Source organism: Lissotriton helveticus, chromosome 7 (genome assembly GCF_964261635.1).
Source record: "Lissotriton helveticus chromosome 7, aLisHel1.1, whole genome shotgun sequence".
NCBI classification, from domain to species: Eukaryota; Metazoa; Chordata; class Amphibia; order Caudata; family Salamandridae; genus Lissotriton; species Lissotriton helveticus.
In genome coordinates, this window is record NC_136068.1 from 1882579303 (window position 1) to 1882600328 (window position 21026).

The 21026-nt window shown below is 45.9% G+C and overlaps 1 protein-coding gene across 4 annotated transcripts in view; it reads right to left on the minus strand.

Annotated features, from left to right (window-relative positions):
- Window positions 1–21026, minus strand: part of LOC144770855 (uncharacterized) — a 68118-nt gene that overhangs the window by 37966 nt on the left and 9126 nt on the right. For 2 of the 4 annotated variants that reach the window (XM_078655637.1, XM_078655636.1), the window contains exons 4-6: window positions 18722–18838; window positions 3881–3982; window positions 2656–2742 (exon numbers count right to left, since the gene is read on the minus strand). In XM_078655637.1, coding sequence (XP_078511763.1) covers window positions 2656–2742; window positions 3881–3982; window positions 18722–18838 — 306 coding nt within the window. The remainder of the gene's footprint in view (window positions 1–2655; window positions 2743–3880; window positions 3983–18721; window positions 18839–21026) is intronic. The other 2 variants (XM_078655639.1, XM_078655638.1) reach the window with 1 other exon arrangement.

The following is a 21026-nucleotide window of genomic DNA, read 5'->3' on the forward strand; positions in this document are numbered from 1 at the left end:
ATGTTTCAAGGTGCTCCCCATCTTTACAATGGTGTAGTGTGCACAGCTACCAACCAAACCAGCAGCTCTGCAACCAGACACCCCATGGCAGGTAAGGAGTAACTGCTGGTGGTACTTTGGACCTTGGCCTCCTACGACCCTAAGTCCCAAAGGACTCCCACAGAAACCACACGCCAATAACGGTATGATATACATGCCTTTTCTCTCATAGGAATGCATTGTGCGTAAAGACACATTTAAGTGAACATTTTACTTATCTGCTAAAATCCATATTTAAAAAAGAAAGAACTTACTTAATAACAAAGTTCTTGGTATCAAAATGTATATAAAAATAGTACTTATTTTTCTAATTTAGTCTCAGATTTATTCTTGAGTGTGTGTGTGTCATTTATTGCCTCTGTGTGTGCCAACAAATGCTTAGCACTACTCTCTGATAAGCCGAACTGCTCACCCACGCTACCAGAAAAGAGAGCAATTGGGTTTTCATTTGTGCCCTTGCGAACCCACTGGGGTTTGCCTGGACTCTTTACACAGTGTACCTCTTATCGGTCCACTATATAAAGAGTAAGCTTCCTACACCATGTATAACAAATATAACTAATATATATTGTTGGAACCTAAATATGTCAGGTCACCTAGGGTAGCCTGGCCTAGGGTAAGGCAAAATCAACAGAGGCACATGTGTAAAGGTTGCAAACCACCCAGCAGTAATCTAATGCAATATCACTCAAAAATGACACTGCACCAATGTTTGTGTAAAAATACGAGCTTGTTTTATAAAAATATTTTATCTACTCTTCAGTCATTTTACATCTCAATATACTGTACAAATTGGTCAGAAGATTCCAGTTGACATATAACCTCAGTAGAATTCAGTTCAAAAGAAGTTGGTCTTCTACAGTGTTAGGTTTCTCACCCCAGTGAAGGCTCTCTAATTATATCACCAGAACGTCCACAACGTTGACACTTCCTCCACTTCAGTTTAACACATTAGAAATGTCCAGGTCTTAGAACCCTGGAAGGTTACCTCCCCTTGACAGAGCAACACCCTCCTCGCAAGAGATCAGTAACCCCAAGATGACAGTTTCAAGTTTCAAATGGAATGTTTCTATAGCTCAATTATCACTTGCACATAGGTAAATAAAATGAGGTCACCGTTTCTTCTTCCCCTCCCCCTCTGTAAAAGAATCTCACACTTCAGCTTTCAAGTTTATAACTTTCCGCAATTGCAGGACACTCCCCCAGTACTGTGGAGATTTTTCATAAATGCCTCCCTCTGAGCTTGTTAAACGTAGGCTTGTCTCCGGCTCTCCCGGGCCCTTCCTGACTCAACACGGAGATCCCCAGGAAATAGCGGGTAATGAGGGAGGGTTCTGTCAGGTGATTCCAATAAAGGGCTCAAGAGAACTCCTCCTCCGCTTCTCGTGTGATCCCCTCAGTCAAGCTGTTCTCCTCCCTTAAACCTCCACCTTACTTGATAATGGAGCGGAGGGTGGCGCTGACTCGGTTCCCCTCAGCTCTCCCGCCTCCGCTCACGAAGCACGCCCTAGACGCCTGGGCTCGCAGGGGGCGGCGTCTGGGCTGAGGCAATCGGGGTTTCCGGCTCCCGGACAAGACGCACTACTCACTGTCAGGATGCGAGGCAGCGCAGGCGCGGGTGATTAGTGTTCCCGCTTGGCGCGGCCTCACTTGCTTGCTCGCCTGCCCTGACACCGCTTCTGGGCCTGCGCTCTCTCTCCTCACCCTGCCGCACTATTGGAACTGCACAGAGTCGAACGCTCACTTCCTCCTGTGCTCAATGCCGCACAAGCTCCGCTGTCACTCGCCTCTCTACTGCAGCTTCCTGGAGGCGCAGGGCGCCACACCTCGCTCCAATCCGCTTCCACCAAAACGCTGGTAGGTGAAGTTTACCGGGGGAATGTAGGGAGAAGGTCCCCAGCAGGAGCTAGGACAACGGGGGAAAGAGGGGCCAAGGGCTCAAGGGGGGTCTTCTGCCACAGCCGGGCCAATTTCACAGAAGAAGAAGGCGGTTGGGAGAGTTTGGTCAGGGGCCAGAGGGGGAACGTCTCCCTGAAGTGGTTGTCTATCACACGGACAAACTAACTGCTTCCAGTGCGTCCTCCTCCTCACACCACTGCCTCTCTCCTCCAACTCCCTGTACTACACAAAATGGCTCCCTGACCCTTGCCCTTTTTATAGCCAAACCACACAGGGTCCAGTAGGGTCCAGAAAGTTCTGGAAGGCCTAATGTTAACCTATGGGGATGTCTAGGATGTGGCAGTTGGGGACAGTTGGTGGCCACCATTTTGTGAAACTCAGTAAATCCCTGACAGGAAAGGCACCTAAACTGAGGTGACTGTTTATGAGGGAAAAAGAGCACCTATCCCCCCCAGGCCAACACCATAAAAATCTAGTGGACACAAAAATAAATAAAGGCATGAGGGGCAAAAAGGGGACAAAATAAATAATAAATTGGAGGGACTACGCAAAAAGTCAGACAGGTCTAACATATATTAATTTAATTAAGTGTGAAACACAGGAGACAGTACACCACAGATGTTCAAAGTGCAGTGGTTTTATCTGTAAAGAATCACATTGCAGTTAGCTTTCACTGATCATCTAATCTCACAGTCTCAGACAGCTCTAGGTACTCACATGAGTGGCTACTAATGGTGTCTCTTCTCCCAGAGTTCTGATAGGCAATGGTGTCATGTTCTACAGAGTATGCAACCATTGGGTGACCTGTTAAAAAATACACAAATCATAAAACCACACAAACTCATACATAAAAGACCAAATACTACGAAGAGATTTTTTCTTTGGCATCCAATGGCAATGGGGATGTTAAAGTTTCCCTAGGGGATCCAACAAGCCCCAAATTGGCTCCGGTTTGGTATAAATTGGGTAAAGAGTAATATCAAGAAATCCACAACCCTCTCGATAACTAGTAGGGTCAGCAATGTATAAATTGAAGAGGGAGAGAGTGCGCACACGTGAGAGCGTGCACACGTGAGTGCACGTGTATGTGTTTTCTATATGAAAGAATGTGTGGGGTGTACTACCAAACTGCCACCCATTCCAAACATTCAAAAGAAGGGAGAATAAAAATACCAGACTGTAATTATTAACTGAAGCCTAACTTAATTTGCTTCCTCAGACTTCAGGTCGCCAGGTTTGTGTCATTGCTGACCTCTCGATCCACAAAATGAATCAAAAGCTTGACTCCCGGAGCGGGCTGTCAAATTTGCAAATCTACTGTCATACGGTTACATTTGGACGACATTAATCACATAAACCTCTAAATTGACCGATACTCTATGACAGTTTTCTATGTGCAGTAAAATCTGCAGGAGAAAGTCATGAGCAAACGTTCCTCAGGTAAATTTTACTCTTTACTTGTTTTCTCAGTAGGTAAAGTATGTGCTAAGTAAGTGTTACCTACCCTCTCCCACTCTGACAATACCCTCACTTCTGCTTCTCATGAGAAGTTTTACTTGTATTGAAATTATCAGAGGCTTACTTGAACAGAATGTTTGTGAATAGCAACCCCCTTAAACATGTGTGCCAATGTTATACCTGTAATGCTGCTTTTCCTACCCTCACCAGACATTTCTGATGGTAGCAAATCTACCACATCCATCGATTTTCAACCATAGTAAGTGTAGCATAAGATCGTAAAATACCACAAATTCTAATTCTGTGAATTAAGACATTTGCACAGTGCACACAAAGCATATTTATCTGGTATTAAGTTTTCTACTTAAAAGAGGATACTTTCACCCTTCAAAATTCACTTACAAACAATATCATGAAGGTAGAATTATGGGTTGTGGGGTTTATATATGTTTTTATTTTGGAGAATGGATCATTTTCTTCTTACCTGTACTCGAAGGCTTTGTGCATGATGTGCTGTTCATCTCTGTACACCCCTTCAAATTCTGATGTTCGTCTCCTTTAATCGTGTATATGACATCTGAAACACCTGTCAAAATAAGTGATTTATTCAGCCAACATATAAGAATTTTACATTTTCTTCAATATTAAATTGTAATGTGTATTGTATACAGGAAAGTGAGTACCACTTATTTTCTCTGAAACTCTATTTTATTTCACCAGCGCGAGTTGCTTATATTCACAGAACCGTAGGATCTTAATAAATCAGGTGCGGGAGAATGAGAGGGAGGGTAGGGCTAACAATCATTTTAACTGTTATAAAAAATGTTGTTTTATGTTACTTGGCCTATTTTGGGCATTTGCCCATTATCCGGGTGCATTTCTATGCCATAGCTCACATTTTAGGTGCTGTTGTGAGGCCCTTGTAGAGATCGGTTCTCCAGGCCGTGTTCAGCGCCAGGCCTAACAGCACAGGAGCAGTCGCCATGTTGGTGGTTGGCGGTCCCGCTTTATATACACCCTCTCTATTAAATGAGCCATGGTGGGCGGACATGCAGCGGGAGAGCCATCCAGGGCCAGGGGCCAGAACCCCAGCCCTTTTGATCCAGACTGCATTTGAAATACTTCAGGGGCCTTAAAATACCTTTAATCAATATCTTAGGAAAGCTTGCTATCATTATATGGACAAGGCTATTATGCCTAGTATCTGTCAAATCCCATATGATATTTCACTCATGCGCTCACAGCCGCCCATAGGGTTCAAACCTCAGCAAATTCTGGGGTTAGGGCGTCCCCCGATCACCCATTTGTCTCCTGGCAGGTGTTCCTCTTGAACTGCAGGTCACTACCCAAGCACACCCTGGACCGGTTTTATCCTGTTGGAAGACCGGTAACCTACAGCCTTGTTTCTTACGGAAGCGTGGCTGAATGCAGCCGGCCAGATATTCCTGCAGACCTTCCACCGGGTTACGCGATCGCGAGAAATGATCGGGTCGGAAAGAAAGTAAGAGGAATGGCAATTGTTTTTAAAGACAATCTTGAATGTAAATCCTCTTCAGTGGATACAGCAGGCTGTGAAAACCTGCTGTTCTCATTAATACTCTCGCACACATATACATTCGCAGGTTTGCTTCTATACCAACCACCAGGGCCCACCACAGACATTGTACAGGTCATTACGGAGATTACTCCATAGCCTCCAGTCAACCAATTTTATGCTACTGGGGGACTTAAACATACACTTGGATGATAACTCCTGCACACAGGCTCCAAATCTCATGCAAAACGTATCAGCAATTTAATTTTCCCAACTGGTTACGCTTCCTACATATGTCCCACAACCTGTTTTATGGTCAGACCAGATATTGATTGAGTTTTCAATCACCAGAGCAGACTCATCCTATTCCAGCGTTCCCCTAAGAAAGCCTTCTAGACATTGGTCTAAACTTGACATAATACATTTGAAAGATGCTCTGCAGGACTCAGTCCTTGGCCTGGATGGGGAGGTTGTCACTGCCCATATGGCCTTTGGGGACTGGATTGAGTCAACTCTGGAGGTACTCGTTCAAAGAAAATTAGGAAATTCTCCAGAGATTAGCTAAAGAAGGAATGTAAATCAAGTGGAAAAAAATGGAGACTTCAGTATGATGACCATGGGAAAGCTACTCATAATAAAACCTTGCAAACATACCAGCATGCACTCCTGAAGGACAAATTAGTGGATTTTGCAGAGAACATAACTCAGTCCCTGCTGCCCTCTAAGGAGATCTACGCCATCGTGAATTCCTTTCCAAAACATAAACTTGAAGGAGTCGGTCCCTCTCCCTCTAAGGAACGCTGTTAGCAGTTTGCTAACTTCTTGTTAGAAAGGTTTGCCTCATATATGACTCCTTGTCAGGCGATTCAGATCTACATCCTAATAATAAAGAGATCAGTCCAACTAAAAAATTCTAAACTGTCTTTTCAACCTTCCCTAAATTGAACAATAATATCATTGGGGCAGCAGCGAACACAGTTGAGTCGCTCTCCTTTGGATCCGGCTCCTATGGATACATTGCTGCTAGGAGGTGACTTCACCAGATCTGCCTTGACAACTGTCGACAAAAAGTGGGCAGGTCCTTGATCGCTGGAAGCATGCGGTCATTAGAACGCTGCTGAAAAAATCCTCCCTGGACCCTGACAAGATTGAGAACTACAGAGAAATATCATTGCTCCCAAGCATTAGCAAGATCATAGAAAAATTTAAAATGGTTATTTAACTGATATCCTGGAAAACACAATCTCCTGCATCAGACAGAAATGGACTTTTGTCCCGAGTGCAGTACAGAGACAGCCCTTTATTGGCTTCGGAGGATCTAAAAACATCATGTCAAAGAGAGACAGCTGAGCTCATTCTTCTTGATTTGAGTGCAGCCTTCAATACTGTCTCCCATGCCACCCTCTAACATGGACTGTAAGTAAACTGGAAGGGCACTAAAATGGCTGACCTCGTTTCTGGACAATAGAAGCTTTCAGTTCAGGGAAGGGCCTTGTCTGTCGGAGGTCCATCAGCTCAGATGTGGAGTGCCACAAGGGAAACCTTTTGACTAGCACATTACCCTGAAAGCAGACCGGAGTGCAAACCGCCTGGCTGACCTTACTGCATATCGCCAGGTGTTCGAAAACTTCTGCCATAGCCGAACCGCCACAGGAGCAGCCCCGCCTCCCGCCGCACGCCTCCCGCTGGCCCAGGGAGACTGCCGCTGAGCGGAGAGCGGGGTCTGGGGAACTACATCCCCCAACAGGCACTGCGCCAAGCACCAACAGGAAGCGCCAGGAGGCGCATAAAAGTAGCGCACAGCCTCCCTCGCGGGACGCCGGGCGAAGACCGGGCCAAGGGCGGGCCCGTTCCAGACTGTTCCAGGCTGGGCTGGGCTAGCCCCCTTGGATCCCACTTACCAGACGTTGCCCCCATTTCCCAAGGGTATTGACTTTTTGACATTCGTGTGCTTTGTGTCCTTTGGAACTAGACCTCGAACATTCACAACAATGACCAGGGGTTCCAGAAGTAAGCCTGCACTTAGAACTGCCTTGTTTACAGGTCCTATTGACCAGTTCATCTCAAAAACTAATGAGGCAATTAATCAAAATATTTCTCTTTTAGAACGCAGGGTGTATCAGGAGCTTGCGATTGCCCGGAGATCCTCAATGGGCCTCATAGCAGCGGCTTTAACCCCGCTTCCATCAGCTTCTCCTATCCCAATTCTAATACAGTCTGGTGCAACAGCCCAAGTTCATTCCATCCCAAATGCTGTTGACCTATCAGCCACCAACCTGTCGTCGGAATTAGACTCAACAGGGAACCTTGAGATTACCCCGGACCTTGGGCAGATTCTGTCTGAAGATCCTGAACAAGTATCCAGGCTCAAGGGGGTTAGAGAAGGTGCTGTTCCTAAGCAACCAGAACTCCAAAAAAAGGGGAATAACACCAAACACCATCGTAAAGCCAATAAAAAGAAAGGGTCCATCGTATCACCATCCAAGAATGCCCCCCCTAGCAGTAATTCTGCACCACTTGGCTCATCTAACCTACAATGCCCCACATCGGACAATGATCAAGAGGGTGGCCTCAGTCTGATTGGCTGTGATACTCCGCAGCTTTTCGCTAGATTCAGGGACTTATTAAAATACCATCTCCAACCTCTGGAACGGAGTATCATGGCAATTGAAAAGCAACTTGCCATACTCCTCGTTAAATTACCCAACCAGACCAGGGCGGGAATTGTTAAATCTGGGGGGGCCTCGACAGTGGTCAATCCTGGGGTTATACCAGCTAACTCAGATAGACCGTCCGTTATGACCAAAACCCAGTCTAAAACAAAAGAGCCATCAACCCCCATACCACCAGCTTCAAAAAATTGTGCAAAATCTAAGTCAACAGCTAAAACCCCTTCTCAGTCACCTTCATCTAGTCAGCAAAATTCTTCCCTTCCCCCCCCCTGTAGCCCCACTAATAGCTGCCAATCATACCGCGGCCAAGGTGTCCTCGCAGCCATCTCAAACCAAACCCCCGGTGCCCCCAAAATCACATCCTCCAGAGGGTAAGAGGGGGTTTAGACCCAAACGCCCAGTTCATCTGTCACCTGAGGTATCCCCATTTACTGTGATCCTAACGGGAGTACCCGAACTAACAGCAGGATCAGATGAACAACCCTGGTCCCTTCTGAATAAAATCCTTCAATGGCTTAGTATCAATAGGCCATTACAGCCCCCAAACAACAGTAGAATATCATCTGTACGTAGAGTACCATGGGTGGGGGTGAGCCCGAAGAGTATTCAGGGGGACTGCGTCATTGTTACTTGCGATGATGCGTCCACCGTGAATCATATTTGCTCGTGGCCAGATCTGGAGAAGAAAGGGGGAATCGACGCGCATCGACTCTCCTTTTTCTACCCCCCCGTATATAACTATCATCACCCAATACCACCACCAAACTGGGTTTTACCTCCAGAACAACACTGGAATTATGGAGGTCTATGGCTGACCCAAAAGAGCAGGAGCAGGGAATGGGTACCTCGGCCCTGGTATTCCAACAAAGGCCATTTTATGGGCGACGGGTGGCGAGGTATTCACACTAACAACAGATTTGATTGTCTTGAGATGGTTGACTGACTTCATGCTTCACCATCATCAAGCCAGTCCGACATTAGGCAGTTAGGGTCGGACGTACGCATGCAACATGTCCACGCTAGCGATCGAGCAGTCTCTATCACGGATTGCGTACCCCCCAGTGGACATGCGGCCATACAGGAGGTTTCTGTTCAGGAAGGCAGCCCCATACAACCTCTCCCTCTCAAACCCTACCCCTGTAATAACCAAACTTCCACCTGTAGGCCTGTAGTTATGTACCCTCGTAGAAGGGTTTCATGTATTAGTAATGAAGCGTGTGTGGTTCTCTGTGCCCCCAAGATTGCCCCATGCGAGAGTGCCAAGGAGGATAACTCGATCACAGCCCGCGCCTCTCAGCCAGAGCAGGTTATCTATGGTCCAACCGAGTTTGCAGGCCTTACCCTCATTTCCTGGAATATTGCCGGAATTGCAGGGAAACTAGACACCCCCTTCTGGCCTAAGTTTATAGGGGAAGGATTTGATATAATCCTCCTTCAAGAAACCTGGTGCCAAGAGCAAATAAATATAGAAGGTTATTCATCCTATTGCCTCAACGCTACTAAATCCAGTTCAGGAAGGGCTAAGCGGGGCCTTCTGCTACTTCTGTCCAATAAGTTGTGTAACTGTAAAGTCAGAAGCAGCTCGATTGTGGGAACCCACAGCCAGGTAGTGAGGGTTGAATGTAGCATGGGAAATGATTTGGTCCTTGTTAATTTTTATAATAACATCTTTGATGCCTCCAGAGGGAATATTCTATTCCCTTTGGAAAAGGAAATCATAAGGGTTCTGGGCATCTCAAACAGAAGGGCTGATATTCTATGGGCAGGGGACTTTAATCTGCAGCCATGTCAACTATCAATAGGGAATCCCTGTGGCTTTGGAACGGGGACGGTTAATCATAGGGGGGGGTGTGGGTGAGAGCGAGGATTCCCTTCATTTCCCACATTGCCACTATGGTTCAATTTTAAACAAACTGTTAATCAAACTAGACCTATACCTGTTAAATTGTAATAAAAACAGTTTGAATGCCATTTGCCCCACTTTTACAGGGAGGGACGCAGGGACATTTATAGACCATATTCTGTTCTCCAGCACAGGAGACTTTATAAACCTGTGTATCAGGGAGGAAAGTCTAAGTGATCACAACAGCATCTGCGTTACCCTACCGGGACGGGGTGCAAAACTAGTGATTGGAGAAACCTGTTCCACCGATATCGTTCCGATCAGACCAAATGGTCTGAGGATTAAATGGTCTGGAACCAGCTCCTTGGCCAAACAGAGGGAGGTCATAGTTAGTTGTAAAATCGAAATCAGCTATGGTTTAAAAAATGCCATTAACCCCGATTTCCTGTTGTCACAATTTATCAAGATCAACACCATCATTGAAGGTATTTTTACTAAGAAATCCCCATCCAACAGAGTTATAAAACGGGGATGGTTTGATAAACCCTGTACAGCAGCTCTACGGGAACTGAAGAAAGCTTTAGGTATCAGCAATGGAATTAAACAATTAAGGGTTAATTATAAAATGGCTGTTTCCAACAGGAAAAAGGTTTTACAAAGTGAAGCTTGGGATAAGCTGAAAGAAGCAGCTGAGACCAAAAATTGTAAACTTTATTGGGAAATAATTAACAGCCCTTTTCTAAACACCGATGGTATCCCGGAAATAACATCATACGTTGCATGCAACGAGTGGATTATCCACTTTACTAATATCTTTAACCCGGAAGGGAAACCCCTAACCGTATCAGTGACCGAGTCCTCCTCTTGGATACCTCTACCTCTGGGAGTAACCTTGGAGGAGGGTCACGAAGGGCTTTCCAACAGCAAGGGGGGGGGGGGGGGAAGGCCCCGGGCCCCGATGGGGTCCCCATTGATTTACTAAAAGCAGAACCAAACTTGTGGGCTCCTATTCTGGTGAGGACCTTTAACTGCGCAGCAGAAGGTAACATTCCTCCCTCCTGGGGTCAATCAGTTATTATTCCCCTATTCAAAAAAGGCAGTAAATCTGAGGCTTCCAATAATCGTCCGATCTCTTTGTTGGACGCCTCAGTAAAGGTCATGAGTAGAATTTTGCTCAAAAGACTAGAAACTTGGGCTACAGACATGAACATTTTAACAAAAGTGCAATATGGCTTTAGGAAAGGTAGGGGCACTTTGGAGCAATGTGTAAATTTGGACCTCATTATCAATAAATATACTGTAGTCAAAAAGGGCAATCTTTTTTTATGTTTTGCTGACCTGAGCAGCTCGTTTGATTTAGTTGATCACGCTATTCTTTGGCAGGTTTTGCTGGAGTCAGGGGCTCCGAAGGAAATTGTCCACTTTCTGGCCAGGCTTTACGAGAAACTATCCTGTAAGGTCCGTTATGGTACCCTAGGCGAATGTACGCCGTTTCTCAAAGTCTCACGGGGTATTCGCCAGGGATGCGTACTGGCCCCTCTTTTATTTTCCCTTTTTATTAATTATATTGATCGCATCTTGGCCGATACCCCAGCAGATGCTCCCCTGATTGGAGGCAAACCTGTCCCAATCTTACTATATGCGGACGACGCTGTTCTTTTATCCCGCACTCAGATTGGGTTACAGCGACTCATTGACAGATTCATGCTGTTTATTCAAAACAGGAGGCTCCGCGTGAACAAAACTAAGACTTATGTAATGTTGTGCGGGCAGTCTGCAAATAAACTGAAGTACAGCTTTTTCTTGGATAGCGACAAGATGACACACGTTAAATCATTTTGTTATTTGGGAATCACCTACACCAACGACGGGTCTTGGGTACCCGAGTTCGATAACATCAGGTTGAAAATGATGCGGTCTACCAGTAGTATATTCCGATTTGCATCCAAGCTCGGAACGAGAAGCATCTTAGATATGATTAACATATATAATATACGTTGTGTTTCTTCTGCACTGTACGGGGCGGGTGTGTGGGGTCAAATTGAGGGCTCTTCGCTCCAAAAAGATGAAAACAAGTTTTTAAAAAGACTGTTATGTGTCCCCCCCTCTGCCTCTGTCCAATTAATTCATGATGAGGTAGGGATCGAGTTTATTTCTGACTTAGCAGCCGTTCGGCCACTCTTATTGTGGCGTTCTATTTGGGCTAAGCCAGAGACTCGATTCACTCAAGAAATTATTCTTGATTGTATAGGATTGGACTACTCATCACGCATCCAGTGGTTGAAATACATTCATTCCTGGTACAAAACTTTATTTGAAATTGATGTTCTCCTCGACCCCGAATTGGCGGTTGCAATCCCCAAAAAAGAAATCAAACAAACATTTTTAAATTTTAAAAAGAAAGGGCGAGATAAGGTGTATGGCAAGTTAGCCACCGTGAAGTTCTACAAGGAACTAAACTTAACTCCGGGGTTTCAAGCCTACCTTTCGAATGTCTCTCGTCCCTCCCATCAATTTGTACTAACCCGAGTCAGGTTGGGTATTGTACATCACCTTGTTGCATTCCCAGACCAAAAAACAAGATCCGAGACTCCCTGCCCGTGTGACAATACCTCACGCCAGAGCTGCTGTCATTTTTTACTTTTCTGTAAATTTTATCACTTTTTAAGGGTAAGGTATCTAAAACCTATCCTTTTAAAATACAAAATTCGATCTTCAAACAGCGCTCTAGAGTTACTATCTTCCCTAGAGAACGTGGATATCTGTTTCTTTGTTGCCACTTTTATATTAAAATGTACAGCTGCCAGGAAGAGCATAGTGCTGCTATAACTTTATATATTCCTGTCTGTACATATATGTCTCTTTTAACAGTATATTGTATTTTAATCATGCATTATGCCCACCGTTTGTAAATGTATGGTCTTTTACATTTTTGTTTACATATGAATTAACCTCCCCGTGTTTGCCCGAGCCATATTGGAACCTTTGCTTCATAATGTACAGCTGCCAAGAAAAGCACTTTGTGTGACAATTATATTTATTCCTGTCTGTACATGCATGACCCTTTTACAGCTAAATTATATCTTTAACTATGTATTGTTGCCCAGCGTACGCCAGTGTATGTTCTCTTCTTTTTAATGAATTATTCTCGAGTTCACTTGAGTCACTTGTTTTTAGAATAATTACGTATGCAATGAATTGTTTTTATATGCTTTATGCTTGTATGATTTGTATTTCTCAAATCGAATAAAAGCTTATGACTTGACTTGACTCCTTGTCAGGCGATTCAGATCTACATCCTAATAATAAAGAGATCGGTCCGTTACGTTACGTTAAAAATATTTGTACCGCGCACGTTCACCAACGGTTTCATGGCGCTCTTGACGTAACAGCAGCTAGGGTGGGGAAGTTACTCAGGTAGTTGTTGAAATAAGAAAGTTTTAAGGAGCTTACGGAAATGATCGTAAGTAGGGCAGAGACGAAGTGCAGTGGGAAGGGAATTCCAGGTGGCAGGTGCCATGGCGGAGAAACTAAGGCCGCCATGCTTTTTCCGCCTGGATTTGGGAATGACCAGGAGATTGAGGGTGGCGGAGCGGAGGTCTCTATGAGGGACGTACCGTGTCAGACAGGAGGTAATGAATGCTGGGGCTGAGTCAGACAAGGCCTTAAAAATGACACAGCCAAGCTTAAAAAGACAGCGTTTGGTGATGGGAAGCCAGTGAAGACTACGCAGGAGAGGAGTGACATGCTGGTACTTCGGCTGGCGGAAGATGAGGCGAGCTGCCTGATTCTGGACAAGTTGCAGCCGGTGGAGGTGGATAGATGGAATTCCGGCATACAACGTGTTAGCATAGTCGAGTCTGGAGGTGATCAATGCTAGGATGACTAGGATCAGAGCATCTCTAGTGAGGAACCTGCTGATCTTACGAATCCGTCTAAGGTGAAAAAAACAGGATGAGGTGACTGCATTGATTTGTGGCCTCATAGAGAGGTCCTCCGAAATGATCACCCCCAGACTCTTCACCGTGCCAACCGGGTCAGGTGGAGTACCCAGAGAGGGGGGCCAAAAGCTAGAATTCCACGGATTGGTGGAGCCCCCAACTAGTACCAGCTCAGTTTTTGTTGGGTTTAGTTTTAGTTGGCTATGAAGCATCCACTCAGCGATGTTGAGCATGGTGGACTGAAAATTGGAACGGGAGGAAGGGAGGTTAGAAATAGGAAAAATTAACTGAAGGTCATCTGCGTAGTTAAAGATAGTGACAGGGGTATTCCGGAGGGAGACAAGAAGGGGCTGAAGATACAAATTAAACAATAAAGGTGAGAGCGCGGAGCCCTGAGGGACCCCACAAGTAAGGGGTGAATAGGAGGCAGAAAAGGTAGATAGGTGTACTGCCTGAGTACGATGTCTCAGAAAAGATCTGAGCCATTCGAGGGCCATCCCCTGGATACCGGCATTGTTGACACGGTCGATCAGAATAGTGTGATCGACCGTGTCAAAATCAGCCGACAGGTCCAAGAGGACAAGGGCCTGGGGGATGTTATTGTCGGCACCCTTCCTCAAGGCATCCATGACGGCCACTATGACCGCCTCGGTGGAGTGGAGGGGTCTAAAGCCAGCTTGTTGGTTATCCAGGAAGGAGGAATTCTCTATAAAGGTACTCAGGCAGCGAGTAACATAGGTCTCAAGAATTTTACCCAAATAAGGAAGAAGGGAAATTGGGCGGTAGTTACTTAAAACGGTGGGGTCGGCATTGGTTTTCTTAAGGATGGGAATAACCGCTGCCTGTTTGAAGGAACGAGGGACCTCCCCAGAAGCAAGAGAGTGGTTAAGCAAGGCTAATGGGGGGCTAGGACATGACAGAAAGGCTTCTCTAAGAATATGGGGAGGGCAGCAGTCATTAGGTGATCCTGAACTGACTTTACGAAGAAGAGCGAAGAATTCCTCTTGAGAGATAGGTGGAAACTGAATCAAACGGCTTGGGTTCATTGGAGGGGGGGGTAGAGTGGGAGGTGATGAGGGGGGAGGAATATTGTCTTTGATAGTAGAGATTTTATCTGTAAAATAGGAATTCAAAGAGTCGCATAGGGTTTGGGTAGGTTGAGGTTGTGGAGTAACCCTATCTGGCAGGGAGAGCTCAGTGACGATGGAAAAGATGTCTTTAGCCTTGGTGTTGGAATCCAGGATTTTTTGAGAGAAATAGGCTGTTTTAGCAGATAGTATAGCTTTTTTATAAGTATTTAGGGTAGTGACATAGATCAATTTTAGATGGGGATCGTAATTGCGTCTCCACCGGCGCTCTGCCTGACGCAGCGCAAGTTTATCAGTCTTAAGCTGATCAGAAAACCAGCGTTGGGCGTCGTGGGGACGCTTAGCTTTGATCGTTTTATAGGGAGCAACTTTATCACAAGCAGTTAACAGCCATTGTTCTAGGTGAGCGGCTTGATCATTGACCAAGACCGCAGGGACTGGGGCTGAAGAGGCCAGTAGAGCATGGAAGTCAGATATATTGGCGTTCTTCCAGTTACGCGCCGATAGGTTTTTAGTGAGGGGAGGAGGGCAGGGGATGTTAAGGTAAAGAAAAAAAGAGATTAAACAATGATCAGACCAAGGACAGGGAAGTACCGAAGGAGAGGAAATATCAAGATTAGATGTCCACACCTGGTCAAGGACATGACCTTTGCAGTGAGTGGGGGTATGAATATGTTGGTAAAAATTCATGCCTGCAAGTAGGTCCGTAAATTCCACGGAAAGATGACTTTCGTGGGGATCGGATGGCCAATAATTAAAATCTCCTATGATCATGATGTTAGCATAGTTGATCGATAGCTGGGAGATGGAATCGCCAAAAAGCTGGGAGAAGAGAGGCATATGATCCGGAGGCCTGTAGACCAAGACACAGACGAAGGATGATTTGGGTGAAGAGAATTTTATAGTGAGGCAGTCAGTTTTGGGGATAGGGGTCATAGCCAGCTCCGAGAATTTTAATTCAGAGCGGATAATGGCCGCCACCCCTCCACCCGTCTTGGCAGCAGGTCGGTTGGCTTGCATGATATAATAACCTGCTGGAATTGCGGCTAAAATGTCAGGGCCGGAGTCCTCATTTAGCCACGTTTCAGTCAAGAGGAGGATGTCGATCAAGCCATCATGCAAGAGTTGGAAAACTTCGAGCTGATGGCGGACTAAGGAACGAGTGTTTAGATACTGCATCCTCAGAGGGACAGGTGAAGGGGGCGAGGAAGATGGAAGAGAAGGAAAAAGGTCAAGGGGGGAGGTAGTGATCAGGATAGGGATTTCTGAGGGAACTAGGATGCCGCATTGTTGGGCAGCCCTGGTGGCCTGGTCAGAGATGGGCAGAGGGAGAGTCAGACTACGAAGCTCAGAGAAGGAATATGTTAGCAAAGGGGCATTACGACGGGGCCCTGGGCCTGGTCGGCCGCGGACGGGCTTGACTTGAGCGCGACTTCGGCGCGAAGTCGGCGCTCCCGCTGCGCTCGTCCGCTGCGCGTCCTCCATACTGCCATTTATACCTATGGGAGGGAATACTAGACCGCTAACCTGCGATGCCTGGAAGCAGGGCGGAAGTGGTGTTGCCGGCAGGAAGGAAGTGACGCTCCTCTCACTGACCCTCCGCGCAAACGGCACAAGCCGGGGCGGACCGGGGTCACGAGCGTGGCAGGTAAGTTAAAAAGTGAAATACAATTGCGCGCTAGCACACAACAAAAGAAAATTCCACAAGTGCTTTTAAAATCAGCATAAACATTCGTTTTAAAAAGTGATGCAGCAGCCACAGCGAGTGTGCATCCGCAGCCTAGCTCGCCGCTTTAGTCACTGGCCGGGCGCTGGGAGCAAGAATATAACTACACCGGCTCGGCAACACTAGACCGCTAACCTGCGATGCCTGGAAGCAGGGCGGAAGTGGTGTTGCCGGCAGGCAGGAAGTGACGCTCCTCTCACTGACCCTCCGCGCAAACGGCACAAGCCGGGGCGGACCGGGGTCACGAGCGTGGCAGGTAAGTTAAAAAGTGAAATACAATTGCGCGCTAGCACACAACAAAAGAAAATTCCACAAGTGCTTTTAAAATCAGCATAAACATTTGTTTTAAAAAGTGATGCAGCAGCCACAGCGAGTGTGCATCCGCAGCCTAGCTCGCCGCTTTAGTCACTGGCCGGGCGCTGGGAGCAAGAATATAACTACACCGGCTCGGCAACACTAGACCGCTAACCTGCGATGCCTGGAAGCAGGGCGGAAGTGGTGTTGCCGGCAGGCAGGAAGTGACGCTCCTCTCACTGACCCTCCGCGCAAACGGCACAAGCCGGGGCGGACCGGGGTCACGAGCGTGGCAGGTAAGTTAAAAAGTGAAATACAATTGCGCGCTAGCACACAACAAAAGAAAATTCCACAAGTGCTTTTAAAATCAGCATAAACATTCGTTTTAAAAAGTGATGCAGCAGCCACAGCGAGTGTGCATCCGCAGCCTAGCTCGCTCGTCCATCTAAAAAATTCTAAACTGTCTTTTCAACCTTCCCTAAATTGAACAATAATATCATTGGGGCAGCAGCGAACACAGTTGAGTCTGCTCTCCTTTGGATCCGGCTCCTATAGATACATTGCTGCTAGGAGGTGACTTCACCAGATCTGCCTTGACAACTGTCGACAAAAAGTGGACAGGTCCTTGATCGCTGGAAGCATGCGGTCATTAGAACGCTGCTGAAAAAATCCTCCCTGGACCCTGACAAGATTGAGAACTACAGAGAAATATCATTGCTGCCAAGCATTAGCAGGATCATAGAAAAATTTAAAATGGTTATTTAACTGATATCCTGGAAAACACAATCTCCTGCATCAGACACAAATAGACTTTCGTCCCGAGTGCAGTACAGAGACAGCCCTTTATTGGCTTCGGAGGATCTAAAAACATCATGTCAAAGAGAGACAGCTGAGCTCATTCTTCTTGATTTGAGTGCAGCCTTCAATACTGTCTCCCATGCCACCCTCTAACATGGACTGTAAGTACACTGTAAGGGCACTAAAATGGCTGACCTCGTTTCTGGACAATAGAAGCTTTCAGGTCAGGGAAGGGCCTTGTCTGTAGGAGATCCATCAGCTCAGATGTGGAGTGCCACAAGGCTAATCGTTGAGCCCCACTCTTTTAAATGTGTACGTCCGCCTTCTAGCAGATATTATCTGTTCATTAGGCCTTACCATGGTGTTGTACGCTGACGACACCCACATTGTTGTTTCATTATCACCCAATACCAGCCTAACTTCAAAGACACTGTCCATCTGTCTGGAGCAGGAAAACAATTGGATTCTTAAGAAGTTTAGAAAATAAAAACCAAACAAAGAACAAGAGAACCATTGTGCACTTACTGTTTATAATCATGTTGTGATAGTATGCTGTGTGCTTTGGGTATTGATTTTGTCTTGAAGATCTTGAAGATCCCATTTTGAGGGGGCAGGGTGATTCCCCCTTCCTGTAGCACTGCACACACATGACGTTTTTTTTTTACAATTACATGTACTTGGAGCACCACAACTTCACTCCACTTCATTTGCTTATTCTGGAAAGACCTTTCCAAAGGCTGTAATATTCCTACCATATTTTGGACAACTGATGCTCTTCTCCCCGCCATGACCCTGAAGATCTTCGCATCGTACCTGACCACGCAGTGTACGATGGTCGGGTCACCAAAGAAAGGAAAAGATATGAATGATTTTTTTACATTCACTTCTTTAACAAACAAGACCACTGACAGCAGTGCTAGTGTAGAAGGGGCAAAAGACACACAATTAATGGACGGAATGCAGAAAATATCAAAACATTCACCCCCAGTCAAGAGATATGGGTTAAATCCATCATTCTTTTGCTCACCATGCCACCCCAGTTCAGACATGGCCATATGCAAATCAGTCTTGACCCTGTGCCTCATGGGAACAGTCCAGCCCGAACTGCCAAGCCGGGTCCTCCCTGGTCTGGAAACAATCATCCTAGGAGCGGTTTCGGGATGTCACCCCTCTTCAGCCAGGTTAGCTTGATTTCAGTGGCACAGTGAGCCCAGAACCCACGTCTGGGCTTACCTGGTATACTATAAACTCTCCAAGATGAAAGACTGGGTTAGCAGAGCTCTTCGGCCAGAAAAATAAGACCTAACAAGATCAGACTATCATCTGCTGCTCTTTACATCAAGTGAACCTTGTTTAATCTGTGGTGTAGATACTTCAGGTTAAAATAGAAGAATATCTGTTGCCCTGATCCAGGGCACGTCCAGCTTACCTGCGCTAGGACTGATACCAGGCCCTAAAGGATCCAAGGTGTCCTGATCATCACAGTAGAGATCTTCTTCATGCTTGATCCTCACCAGGACGACTGGGCTGACAGCTGGCTGCACCGCTGTGAGGGGGAAACAGTTCTACTTAGCATACTTTGTCTTTAAATATTGGAGAGTACAAACATTCTGTGTTATAATAACAACAACATGGAGGCCCATTCACTGACACATGGAGCAGAAAACAAACATCCCCCCATGGACATCTACATTCTAGTATCAAGCACACTCCTACAGCTCCACGCAGAACTACATCGAGGGACTCCTGACCCAGAAACGACGCAGAAAGCACAGTCTGAAGTCGCAGCGACACACATTCCAACAGCGACATTGATGCTTCTCAGGGATTCCTTGGGTCAGGTGAATCTACAACAGCTTCAGGCACGGACCTGTAAGCAGCAGAGAAGACCTTCTCTCTTGGAGCAGTAACTGGGACAGTAGTTCTCTGTTCATACTTGTGACGAAGGATTACAGGAGTCAAAGCAAAGCAGTTCGATCACGACCGACACACCTTTATACAGCTGTTTGAATGTTTTGTCTTATAAACAGAGGTGAGCTCCTTAAAGGTGAACTGGCAGAGTCCATTGCACATTTATATGAATAATGCACTTTAAGTGATATCTCAACTAATTATCACTGTTTTGATTACTTTCTAATATCCTTAACAAGGTGTCATAAACACTATTAGAAGACAAACAGCAGAAGTTGTATTTGTTGACAGACTGGAGCTCACAAATAAAAAATATATCTTCAACTATAGTTCAAAATCCGAACTGCTGCAAACATTTTTTAACCTGTATTTTTTATTTTCTTTATAATGATGCGAAAACACTATATATATATATATATTATTGTTTTAAATGGTGTTTAAAGGAAACAACAAGATAGGACTACAGCACACCATATTATCTCACCCAATTTCAAGAAACAATCCGTACAGAGGACAATTCAAAAAGTTATATAGCTGGCTGCATGTGTCGCAATAAAGGAAGTAATGTAAACATACATATACTATGCCACACTACAATTATCCTTATAAACCGATTTACACCGGCATAATTGCTTTGACATTCCCCAAGCTCACGCAATGATCTGGACCATGAACAGCAGCAAAAAACATAACTATTTTTCTGAAGAAGCATCATTGGCTCCAGTGACATATCTGAGGAGCATCATTGGCTCCCGTGACGTATCTGAGGAGCATCATTGGCTCCAGTGACGTTTGGCTCCAGTGTTATGTATGAGGAGTATCATTGGCTCCAGTGACGTATCTGAGGAGCATCATTGGCTTCAGTGACTTTTCTGAGGAGCATCATTGGCTCCGGTGACGTATCTGAGGAGCATCATTGGCTCCAGTGACGTATCTGAGGAGCATCATTGGCTCCAGTGACGTTTGGCTCCAGTGATATGTCCGAGGAGTATCATTGGCTCCAGTGACGTATCTGAGGAGCATCATTGGCTTCAGTGACGTTTCTGAGGAGCATCATTGGCTCCGGGGACGTATCTGAGGAGCATCATTGGCTCCAGTGACGTATCTGAGGAGCATCATTGGCTCCTGTGACGTATCTGAGGAGCATCTTTGGCTCCCGTGACGCATCTGAGGAGCATCATTGGCTTCAGTGACGTATCTGAGGAGCATCATTGGCTCCCGTGACGTATCTGAGGAGCATCATTGGCTCCCGTGACGTATCTGAGGAGCATCATTGGCTCCAGTGACGTATCTGAGGAGCATCATTGGCTCCAGTGACGTGTCCGAGGAGCAGCACTGGCTCCCGTGACGTATCTGAGGAGCATCATTGGCTCCAGTGACGAGTCTGAGGAGCATCATTGGCTCCAGTGACATATCTGAGGAGCATCATTGGCTCCAGTGACGTATCTGAGGAGCATCATTGGCTCCAGTGACGTGTCAGAAAAGCAGTGAAGCAACTTCTCTGAAGACGCCACCGGCCGGGGCTCCCGCACCACTTGCCAGCATTGATGGTAACATTCATTGACTTGCGATACTTGCATGTGAAACAAGGTCTCCCAACTGTTTTGAAGCTCACGATGTATACTTATCGGCCTTCGTGTGATTCAACATGGGGTGAGGGAAAGATATGACAGATCAAGATCATGAATACATTTATAAGTACTGTGAAATATTTTAAATACGTTTCTGAGTGCTTATCATAGTTGGTGGTTGAAAAAAATAGCTTGGAAGTAGGGAGAAGAACCCTTAGAGGGGTGACGGGTCACATGTCTGTTTTGGGTGGG